This window comes from Balaenoptera borealis, assembly GCF_965194805.1.
Source record: "Balaenoptera borealis genome assembly, chromosome: 17".
Taxonomy (NCBI): domain Eukaryota; kingdom Metazoa; phylum Chordata; class Mammalia; order Artiodactyla; family Balaenopteridae; genus Balaenoptera; species Balaenoptera borealis.
The window spans coordinates 60,033,153-60,045,250 of record NC_138876.1 but is presented as its reverse complement, the minus strand read 5'-3'; the positions used below and the strand labels follow the sequence as shown (position 1 = coordinate 60,045,250).

Genomic DNA, 12,098 nt, shown 5'->3' with positions numbered 1-12,098 from the left:
TCTCTACTTGCCTTTAAGTTTTCAACCTTTTCCTCAAACGATTTGAATGTTGGGGAGTTTCTATGGAGAGAAAAGAAAAACAAATAGTAAATTACAAACACTGAACAAAAAAGCCAACAATTTTGAAAACATTATTAGTTCACTGTATTCCTCTTCACCATTATTCTCAATCAGCAAAAGAACACATACACCATATGTGACACCTGTTCCATAGATGTGCAGGCATACGTACAAACATGTTTTATTATGTGAGATTATCGATTTTGTTCTAAGATTTCTACAACGATGTTTCGATTCCTTGAACAGAACCAGTCTTAGACATATAGATAGAGTCAAGTACATGTGTGAAGAGACAGAACAAAGTCAGGTACAACGTTGAGTCTGTCACTCTCCCAACCAACTTGTCACGGTATAAGAAAATGCCACTGTTAGATCAGTCTGATTCTGGTTAAGGTGCTACACTCTAGAACTCATGTTTAAATTCACATGTTGCCTGGCAAGATTTCTACATGAACCCACATCACCTAAGCAGGACAAGCAAACCATAGAAGGTTCCATACCAGGGATCTGGTTCCCAGGAGCAGCATAACAGACAGGGAAAGGAGAGACCAAAAGGAAGGGAGGAGCACAGAAATGTGGCTTTGGCCACTTCATAAAGCTGCCCCAACTGACAGAAGCTCTCTGAGCCCACGGGAAGCCTCTCCTGTGACTTCACATTCATCCATATGAATTAAGGAGGATCACAGCACCTGTGTCGCTCCCACCTGGGTTTCCAAAGCTTTTATACTATCCACCTGACCTCCAGTATCCTTCCTACTACCATGGTGAAAAAGGAGAAGAAGGGAACAAGGGGTGTCCTCCTTCCCATCGTGGGGATGGGCAATCGGTCCCAAAGTGTGGTCCCCAGACCAGCTGCATCAGTAGCTCTTTGGAAGTTGTTAGCAAAGCAAATTCTCAGCCACCCCAGGCCTACAGAGTCAGAAACTCAATGTGGGCCTGCTAGGCAGAGGCATTTAATAAGCCCTCCAGGTAGCTCTGAGGTACACAAAAGTTTAAGCCAAGCATGTATTAAAAATCCTCTGCCTCTATAGAGAGGTCAGGTGAGGTCACAGAATGTGCCACTTGCAAGTGCTTACTGATGAAAGAGGACACTAGAATCAGATCACAGTTGGCTCCAAATGTCACAGTGGGATGAGGGAAGTAGAAATGGGGAGGATGAAAGAAAAGGGGGGCTTGCCTGGTGGCTCAGTGGTTAGGAATCCGCCTGCCAATGCAGGGGACACAGGTTCGAGCCCTAGTCTGGGAAGATCCCACATGCCGTGGAGCAACCAAGCCCGTGCGCCACAGCTACTGAGCCTGTACCCTGGAGCCCGTGAGCCACAACTACTGAGCCTGCGTGCCACAACTACTGAAGCCCGCGTGCCTAGAGCCCATGCTCCGCAACAAGAGAAGCCACCGTAATGAGAAGCCCGTGCACCACAACTACTGAGCCTGCGCTCTACAGCCCGTGAGCCACAACTACTGAGCCCGCGCGCCACAACTACTGAAGCCCGCGTGCCTAGAGCCCGCGCTCCACAACAAGGGAAGCCACCGTAATGAGAAGCCCGTGCACCGCAATGAAGAGTAGCCCCCGCTCGCTGCAACTAGAGAAAGCGTGCGCACAGCAACGAAGACCCAACGCAGTCAAAACTAAAATTTTTAAAATTAATTAATTAAAAAAAAAAAGAAAAGAAAGAAAAGGGGATTGTAACTAAAGCTAATGCAGATGGAGGAGGTGGGACACCTACATCCATGAAAACAGAAGGTTGATTAGATGAGCACTGTTCACTTTTTTTTAATTAAACAGATTCCAGATATGAAACAATTTAACAGGTTTACAAAACAAAGAAGAAATAATAATTCCTTTTTCTAATCGCAAACATTTAATGGATTCCTTACACCAACCTAACATTGTTAGGAAGAGCAACTGAAAACTGGTGACAGTTTTCACAGCTTGTTTAGAGTAGAATTCTAGCTCCTACTTCAGAACAGTTCAATTTAAACATCTAAGATAAAAAAATAAGAAAACATCAGACCAACTTCATTTTGTAAAAATATACTTTACCTCATAGCAGGCATGCTAATTGAGTGTTGAATGGAGCGTATACTAAGAGGCAGCATTAAAAAGAGATAGAAATGGAGTTAGTAAAGTGGTGATTAGACATTATAAAAGGCAAACAAAACTTAGTTTTCTAGGAGCTTGTTCTTCTGGCACCATGAAGAATTACCTGCTTTTTAAGGTGGAGGGGATCACAATTATTTCAACATAATTTACTTTTATTCATGAGCCAATTTAATTCTAGCAGTTAATAGAGCTAATGATAAACTTTGCATTCTTACAGCACTTTGAAAATTGTCGAGTGCTTTCACCAGTATCTGTAATGAATCTAGCATCAAGGCTCAAAAGTTAATAATTTACAGGTCACAGCACAATCGTGAATGGAACTTGGGTCTTTAAGACTCCTAATCCAATGTTCACCACCTCCCCTCAAAAAATGAAGCACACACATACAGGTATACACACACACACACACACACACACACACACACACACACAAGAGAGACCACTGAAGGGCTCCTGCAGTCGTTTTTCTCCCACATACTTGTTACCAGAACAGGAAGGTTTCAAAGTCACTATTTGACAACTTCAAGTGACTTTAAAATTACGTATCACTTCTTAGTGGTAGTCATAACCAGTTTTCTAGTAAGAGACACCTGTACTTCATCTCAAACTAAATGTCCTTATAGGTCATTCAAATAACATTTGATCCCCTGTTTTACCAGGACCAGCTTTTTATTCAAGGGCAAAGCAGTTCACTGACCATTCGGGTTCAAGGTTATCTACCTCCAGCCATCTCCCATTGAGACCACCTCACAAGATGAAAGTACCTCAATTCTTGGGCTCACTAAGTCACTGTATGTACCCTGCTGATACTGTTAACATGCTTATTAGCATTTTGACCACTGACACAGCATTTTGGGGTAAGCTGGACAGTCCAAGGTATCAATTCCCAATTATATTTAAATACTGTGTGTGTTTATGATTTAGTTTTCTCCAAGATTCCGTTGTCACAAATGACAATGTGTCTCAATGTAGCTCCTCAAATCTAGTTCTGCATTAGTATGGAGTATGATCTTGATATGAATCAAAAGAAGCTGACAGCTCGTACAAATAATCAGTAAAATATTAGGACATCTTCGTCCTTAATGTTGTACACAATACAGGAAAAGATCCATTGTAGCTCAGCATTCTCTCTTCCTATCACAGTGGTAGATACCTTGGACATAAGACTATATTCTGGGAGGAATTTGCTAATTCTTTTCCTGCTTGATTTCTTGCAGTGTGCTGGATCCATATTTTAAAGACAGAGGTTAATAAAAATCACCTTTCTTAGTTTACAATACCAGAACTCCAAAAGCTACCTGCCCTTCCTTGGACCCTTCTGAAAAAGCTGCCTCTGTAAGTCACATTCCCAAAGCCACCTTCCACCATCACCAATATAATAACTGGATCAGTAGAGTTCCACCCACCAGAGCTAACCTCCTGGTAATTTAAAAATTGTTTAGACCAAATTTAAAAAAAAATTTGATTTGAGATAATTAAGATTCCTATCCTGGGATTTTGTAATTAGAACACTAAGCCACTGGTCAGTCATTGGTAGGTACTTGAAGCAGAAAGTCATGTAGTCTTCGATGTTGAGGAAGACATTTGGGGGGGACCAGGTACAAGCTTCAAGAATGCAGAGGAAACCAATTCCCAAAGAAAGAATTGCATATAAGCACAGAGAGAGGTAGAGGAAATGAAGGAGAGATGACCATTCAGGGAAGAGGGCTCAGGTGGTAGAGGAATGGGTTTCTTGGTTTTTTTGGGTTCTAGAAGCTACCTTGATTTCTAACAGCTTTTCAATGAGCTGGACTAGTCTGGGTGGGGCCTGGGCTTGCTTCCTTTCTTCTCCTTGGATTCCAAAAGAACTTTCATTCTATGCAACACGTACACTTTTCAGGTGAGCGAAGTCACATAGTTTTCTGTTCTTCCTAACCAAAAGACTTTGCTAGGACATTTTGGCAGAAATTACCAAATTCTGGCAAAAGAAGGTGCTTAATGGCTGAACATGTGATAAATTATTTGTCCATAGGACTCACACATTGAATTCAACAGAATCAACAAAATGAGGAAATGGGTGGATAAAGCAAGTATAAATCTCAGAAACGCACAGTTAATTCTAGTCACTGATTCTCCCTAAGCACCTATGTAAAAGATCATTTCCTCCAATGGCCAATTGTGGATACTGTGACCCTTTAAACAGCCTACAAACTAGTTAAAAGGGACTAGGGCAAAGGCAGAGTGAAAAGAATGATCATAAAAGTGAATTGTAGATGCATCAAGTTGACTATCAATTCCACATCCAGCACACAAATTAATTCAGGATTATCCTACATAAGAAACAAGTCCTGAGGTCATAAAAGCTGAAAAACTGAATTGTAAAAGTCACGAAGTCACATGGAATTATCAGGGGATGGAGAATTAACACAAGAAGACAGTGGAGAGCTTATGCATGGCTCATCAAGGGATCTTCCCTGCATTAGGTAGGAGAAGGACGGTTGGTGGAGCGTCAGTGCAAGGGGATATCAGGAGAATGGGGGAAACTGCCAAACAGGGTAAACAGTCAGGAGAAGACACTCAATAATGTTGGAAATACAGACAATTTTTTAAAATATTTTGTTTTTACAGTATTACCATAGGAAAGGAATACCAATACACTTTCAAGAAAACCAAGATAGAAATGATAATTTGGGGCCTTTAAGTTATTAAGTACCTAGAAGGTGCCAATGATGTTTATAATATGACTTAATGTTAAAAATGAACACTTTGAGAATTCTAAGAAACAGTGCAGCATCTCTTGTAAAGGCCTTTAGGGTCTTTACAGGATCATGACAAAATCATCCTTGCTGGTGTTGTGTTTCAATTAGCAGTTAAGGCAAAGAAAGAATTTAAATATTTGAGTACCATGAAGGATACATCCACTAAATACGTTTAAATGGGAATGTATAGGAAAAAGCAAGGAAATGATTACAATAAGGTGTTTATTTTGTGATAAATTGCTGAGTTGAATTTCCGTATGTTTTACATTTCACAATAAGAAAAGATTAAAAATACACCCACTGAACAGAGAATGAAATCAATTAAATTAATACAAAGTCAAGGTGTTCCCACTTTTGAGGTAGCCATTACAGCAGGAAGAACAAGGAGTACATATCAATTTCAAGTCCACCCAGTTATCTGAACTTCTCTACAATCCCTATTTAAATGAAATTCCACTTTGTTGGTGGCTAGTCTGTAATCTAACAATTGGGCAGCTGTCCTTGCATTTCTAGCTTCTCTATGGAAGGTTACACAAGCTTCAACTTGCCTCAACTTACACATCATCTCCAATATCACTGAAGTTTAAATATAATACGGAAAACTTCAAAAGCACAAAGCCACGTTGCTGCTGGACCAGAACTGTCTCTAACAGATATATTGTGAGGATTTGTTATCATCTATGAAGTTTAAACATAATATGGAAAACTTCAAAAGCACAAAGCCATGTTGCTACTGGACCAGAATTGTCTCTAATAGATATATCGTGAGGATTAGTTAGCATTTATAAAGCAAACTTTATGAAAACTTTTTCCAGTTTGATTTTGGCCCTCAAAGATAGTAACCTATAATCAAAGTAGGAATGTAAGTCTGGGTTCCTCAAAACACTGAGAAAAAAAATCAAAGAGGGCAACCTGATTCTCACTCAGAAAACACAAAGTACTTCGCAATCTAATATTTACTCTTACTTTGGAAAAGTTATTCTTCTAAAAAGCTGAATTGATTTTTTAAAGTTTCCTTGTTTCTTACATAAGTGTTTGATCTTTTCATACCTAATAATAATAAAGGGGGAGGGGTAGAGGGAAAAGAAGAAGGAAGGAAGTAGTAAACAGAAGATAGAGAAAGAAGAGTTAATGGCCAACATGTCTGAAAGCTTATCTGTGTATTACTATTCCCTTTTGCCCTCAAAATAATCTCTTGATCATAGGTGATGAACCAAAGGAACTTCTGGACAGTGCCTGTAGGGCCTAAGTCTTAAACTATCATTGCTCTGGGGAGGCAGAACAATGCAGAGGGTAGTGCAGGCTCCTGAACCCGGGTGTGCCTGGGTTCAAGTCCTGGCCTTCAGCCACGTCGCTATATGACTTTGAGGAAGTCACTTAACCTCTCTGTGTCTCAGTTTTCCTCATCTGTAAAATCAGAAAAATAATAGCACCTGCTATACATAGTCATGCCTGAAACACAGTTCACCATTATTATTGTTACGGATGGCTTTAACTGAAACACACATTAATATTTATTTCATTTTATATTATTTTCTTTAAAGCTTTCAAATTTCACCCAGCTATTATTTTGGTTGGTAACTTGAACTCTAGAGTCTAGAACAGTGCCTGGCACAAAGCTGTCATTCAATAAATACTTTTGAATGAAAGAATGAATAAATAATTGCAGTAACTAAAATTAGGAAACATGGGCATGAAAGGTAGAAAAGTTCATTAAAGCTTTTCAAATTCAAATCAAAAGGTACTCTATTACAACAAGAGAAAAGAGGTCATTTCTTTTCCTATTAAGTGGTAGACATTTTCAGCAAAATGGAATCTGGAATGACTTTAATGAGTCTGAAACCAACAACAACAAAAAAAATCTAGAGGTTTACACGAAGAAACACACATGTCAAAAGGAGAAATTTCCTTTGAAGATAAAGGCAAAGTTAATTACATTTCCTCCTAAGTATATCAGAAATATTTGACTAATGAGGCTACTGAAGTATTAGAGCATGCTATTAATAACATGAAAATTGAGGTTTACACTGGCACCAAGTGAAATGAGAAGGCTCTTTTAAAGTTTCTCTCAAAAAAAGTAAAGGCATGAGTCAACGTTTGCCATGTATGTGTAGAAAACAAGCCAACAGGAGAGGAGTGACTATGAACACACCACCTGGGGAAAAGCTGTCTGTCCCCAAAGGGCCTCCTTTGGTCTCCCTGCCGCTGACACCTAATTGTCAGGGCGTCAAAAACAGACATCTCTATCTCTGTCTCTGTCTCTCCCTCTCCCTCCTTCTCTCTCCCCCTCTCTCTCCCCTTCTCCCCTACCCTCCCTTCCTCTTCCTCTTCCTTACTCACCCACCCAAGGCATACGGCAAATATCTATATCCCAAGTGCTAACTTATTAATTGATAATGTAGTACAATTAAAACTGTTGATGACACTATTCAAGTCAGCAAAATATCCGCAGTTCCAGCAGAGAGCGAAATCACTGCCACAAGTCTGCTGGGTTAGTATGGACTCGGAACAAAGGGTAGTTAACAAGATTACCCAACTAATTCAAGCACTTGCAAAAAGGGGCCCCCTGCGTCCATCTCCATGGGAGGAAAGGCCTTGCTGCTGGGATGGAAACGCTCAAATCTGCTGCCCAAGCTCCCCTCCTTGCACAGCTCTTGGGGGCACGTGGCCAGTGTTTGCCTCTGTGACTCACTCATCTAAAAGATGTGGGTTTTCCTTATGTTTTCTATTGTATATGCTTTTATATACTTCTATTATATGTTTCCATATACTTTCTATTACATATGAACCCATTAAATCAGATTACAATCAGGACATCTTGATCTAGAAATGATTTTTTAAAGTGACTTTACCCAACTTTTAATCTGTAAGAAATAATTCCAAAATTTAGTTCTCAAAAGATAACCTTATATCTCCCATTTCCAAATTACAATATAAAGCCTTACTTTAACCTACATGTATTGATACGCAATATATTATTCATTAACAACCAGACTGAAAATGGTAGCGTATAATCTCAATTGCATTTTTTAAATGAAATGAAAAAAAGTGACTGTGTAAGCAGCTAGAAGAGAGCCGCCCAACTCAATTTATTTCTGGTGAATTAAAAAGACAGAATATACTGAGCCATACTTATGTACATCTGCTTAATCTTCTCAAAGGTACAGAAAATATCATTCCTCAACAGCACTTACAAAGTTTTATATTTTTGTTTACATCTAACATTGTTTTATAATCAGGTATTAACAGGGCTCTTCCATTCTTAACTCATTCCCAGGCCCTACTTCCCTCCCCCACTCCATCCACTCAAAGATTTCAAGCTCTTTCTGAACAAGAACCGTGTCTGGTCTAGGTTACATCCTTTAGACCTGTCCACGATAGGCACCTTAATGTTAGCAGAATGGATTATGTTAGTGAATACATCCTCACACAACTCAAATAACTTTAGATAAAACTGTCGTTAACAGTTTCCTAAAGCACTTAGGCCATTTTCAATTGAACACCAAAGATACAGAATCAATTCCTATCACTGATTTCTTGGGTTTTTTAGCACAATTTTAAACTTTAAATAGTTCAACACTTAGGGACTTCCCTGGTGGTGCAGTGGATAAGACTCCGTGCTCCCAATGCAGAGGACCCAGGTTCAATCCCTGGTCAGGGAACTAGATCCCACATGCATGCCGCAACTAAGAGTTCACATGCCACAACTGGGGAGCCCGCTTGCCACAACTAAGGATCTGGAGAGCCGCAACTAAGGAGCCTGTGAGCCACAACTAAGGAGCCCACCTGCCGCAACTAAGACCCAGTACAACCAAATAAATAAATAAATAAATAAATAAATATTTCAAAAAATAGTTCAACACTTAGAGTTTGTTTATCCCCATGATTTACTCTGACTTTCAGGGCTCAGTGTCATTAAGAGAGAGCCTCAGCTATAAGTACCTATGTGATTACTTAAGAAGGCACAATGCTAGGCCACAGCAAGTGACCACTTGAGAAGACAATTCACATTAATAGGAACAGAGATGGAGACTAGTATTATTATCCTTCCTGCTTCCATTCAAAAGACCTTCCTCCACCTTAGTTTTCTCTGACTACTAACTGGATACTCAGAGAGTCTGTATGGGAGAGAGAGGAGAGGTTTGCTCAGTATCACAAAGATTCCTTCTACAAGGCATGGTTTGGGCTGACATCTTTTTAATGTACTTTCTTTTTTGGCCTAATATACTTTATTTTTCCTTTTGCAACCATGAAATGTTCTTGTGTGCATAATTATAGAATACAACCAGTGTAAAGAAATAATAAAATAGTAAACACTATAAGCTAATAAAACAAGTACTAAAAAGTGCTGAGTCATGGTATATTTTATCTTAGGCATATTTTACTGCAATAAAAAAAATTTCAGAGTAACCTGTACAGGACAGAACACTAACATTGTGAGACAGTACATATGCTGTCTATTACAACTGCATAATGGGACCCAGGTGAAGGAAGATTCCAACATCCTGACAAAGGCACCAAAGAAATTAAAGCATCAAAAACAAACAAACAAAGTCAGACATTAAAAGGGAGGAATTCTGCATGCCATGGTAAAGCTGCTTCTTTTTACCAAAAAAAAAAAAGGAAAATGTCAAAATCATTTCCATATCCCTTTGAACCACAGTGTCAAATTATTCTTCTTTTAATGTATCCATTACCCATGGTATACAAGAAACCCTCCCTTGAAAATAGGAATGCACCAGAGAAAAGATATTCCAAAAGGCAAGAAAATTACGTAGTAGACAAACACAGCCATCCAATGTGGCATCATAAAGTAAGCACACTTGTCTTAAACGAGAGCTAGGCTGCGGTGATGGTTCAAACTCTCCTTACCTAAAGGAATGTGAAAAGGCTTGCAATCTGCAAGAAGCCAGAGTAAGCATTAAAAAAGAAAGGAAGTTCTGGTAAATCTAAAACAATTAAATAACCTACTTTTTAAAAGTTGTGTAAGGTAATTCTAAAGGGCTACACAATCGAGTCAGCACAGAAAGAAAAGAGAGCACCTAAGAGAAGTATATATAACTGTCAAAAGGGTTTAAGAGAGCTGTGTTGTTTATTACATTGTGTTGAAAATGATAATAGTCCAAATACAATGAGCAAGTCATTTGGTTTTTTTGGTACAAAGTATAATACCAATTAGCCAAACTTATTCAACCAACAAAATTCTGGTTGTAAAATCTACTTTCCCCACAAATGGAAAACACAAAGTCATGCAATCTGAAGGATTTTTTTTTTTTTTTAAACACAAATCTTGCATGCCAACAGAAGCACAGACGATTTAATCCACATTTGTCATTTTCAGCACTATTTTAATCCACATGGTGGGTGGCGCAAGGCATGGGTGGACACAAAAGCACTGTGAAGTGGTTTTACCAAAATGGCCAGGAAAATTCTGCAGACGCACTGAAAATATAAATACAAAATAAAAAGCAACAGCTCAAAACAAGATTTGGGCCTCGGCAGGAACATAAATGGTACAAAGCAATGCTGCACAAACGAGCATGTTGTAAGCACACCATGGGATAAAGATGTACCTCCCAGAAGTGAAGGCAGGACTCGGTGCTCCCGGACTCATCCCCATCAGACACGAGGCTCCGCCCACAACCACAGGTTTGCAAACACATACTTACCCGGTGTGATCAAGAACGACTAAAAGGACAAAATTCACAACCAGAATTTTTCAACAACCTTAAATGTATTCACAAGATGATCAGTTTGAAGGCTATGCCTAAAAGAATTTAGGGAAGCATTTCAGGTCCTGGTTTGAAGGAATGCCCTCCCTCACTCAAACAGAGAGGAATCCAGCATCAGTCAGAACCAGGCAGGAAACAAACGCAACCATGATAACAGATTTTAATTTGCCTCAGCTTAATTAAGCCAGGAAAAATGAGGACGTACTTTACATCTTCCAGCTTTTTGGTGATGACTGATCCAACAGATGAAAAAGCAGCTGAAGCCTTCTGTCCAGCCTGAGATAAGGTTTCAGAGGTCTTCTTGTACCTATATTAATTTATAAAAGGACAAAGCAAAGAAAGTAAGCTAACCTTTCCAGTATCAGTTATTTAGAATTCAGTGACGACCACCTCTTGAGAACTCTCAAAAAAAAAATTTAGAACATCTAAAATTCTTCACGATCACCAGGTCAGCATGATCACATCATCTTTTACTTAACCATCATTTCAGATACAACCTTCTGCAGTGCTCTAGGACAGCCAGAAAGATAGAGGCCTATAAAGGCAGGGCCAAAGAAATCCGGGTAAGGGCTAAAAATAGTCATGGAGCCAAGATCAAAATGAGCCATAGGTTGAATGAGATTATATCTCTTTATTTTTTCCCTTTTCCACTTAAGCCAAATAAAACAAAAATGAAATCAAATTCCTCACATGTCTTTCACAACTTTATCTCCTAAAAAGGGGCCAGAAGCAAGGTAGGACCCATGGGTACTTCTTATTATCCAAATCAATTTTGGGGGCATAAAGATTTTTTTTCAATTTTGCATATCTGTTGAGCTACCAAATAAGGACCAGTGTATTCTCAACGGGGTACGTAAAAGGTACAATACTTCAAATGACTTGAGTGGGATATTTGCTATAGCACAAAGGTATAATTTACCATCTCCCTCCTCCCATCTACACAGGGATTAGTGAAGGGAAAAACTAAAACAAAAACGAGAGAATATGGTACTTGCACCAAAGAGGTTAAGATCCCCACACTGTAGAAAGGAATGCTCAGGCATTTTTACTTACCCCGTCAAGATCAAATACTAAAAAAAAAAAACAACCCAGTTTATGATGATACAGAGAATGGTGTCCTACATGTTTCCCACTGCCTACTTATATGGGTAGAAAGTGGAGGTGGTCACCCTCGTGCTGTCACGTCAGGACGCAGTCAGCCTCACCGCTGCTGGTCACCAGCTCGGCAGATGGGACTGAACAGAGAACACAGTTCAGAGACTGTTACTACAAGCCTGTTCCTCCTTGTGCCGGGAAACAAAACTGCATCATGACAATGTCGTATCAAAACTGTGTGACCAAAAAGACCAAAAGATTAAGGGGTGGTCCTCTGCCACCAGCACACATCACAGACGGTGACCTGAGAGTCTTATGGTATGTATAGAACAGGGTTAAAAAAAAAAAAAGACTGGCTCTGTACTGGGC

The 12,098-nt window shown here is 39.4% G+C and overlaps 1 protein-coding gene across 3 annotated transcripts in view; it reads right to left on the bottom strand.

The window, feature by feature from the left end:
• The window catches only part of TPD52 (tumor protein D52), a 123,475-nt gene that overhangs the window by 7,018 nt on the left and 104,359 nt on the right, over positions 1-12,098 (bottom strand). For 2 of the 3 annotated variants that reach the window (XM_082363634.1, XM_082363633.1), the window contains exons 4-5: positions 10,840-10,941; positions 12-60 (exon numbers count right to left, since the gene is read on the bottom strand). In XM_082363634.1, coding sequence (XP_082219760.1) covers positions 12-60; positions 10,840-10,941 — 151 coding nt within the window. Of the gene's footprint in view, positions 1-11; positions 61-2,104; positions 2,147-10,839; positions 10,942-12,098 lie in introns of all 3 variants that reach the window. The other variant, XM_082363635.1, reaches the window with a different exon arrangement.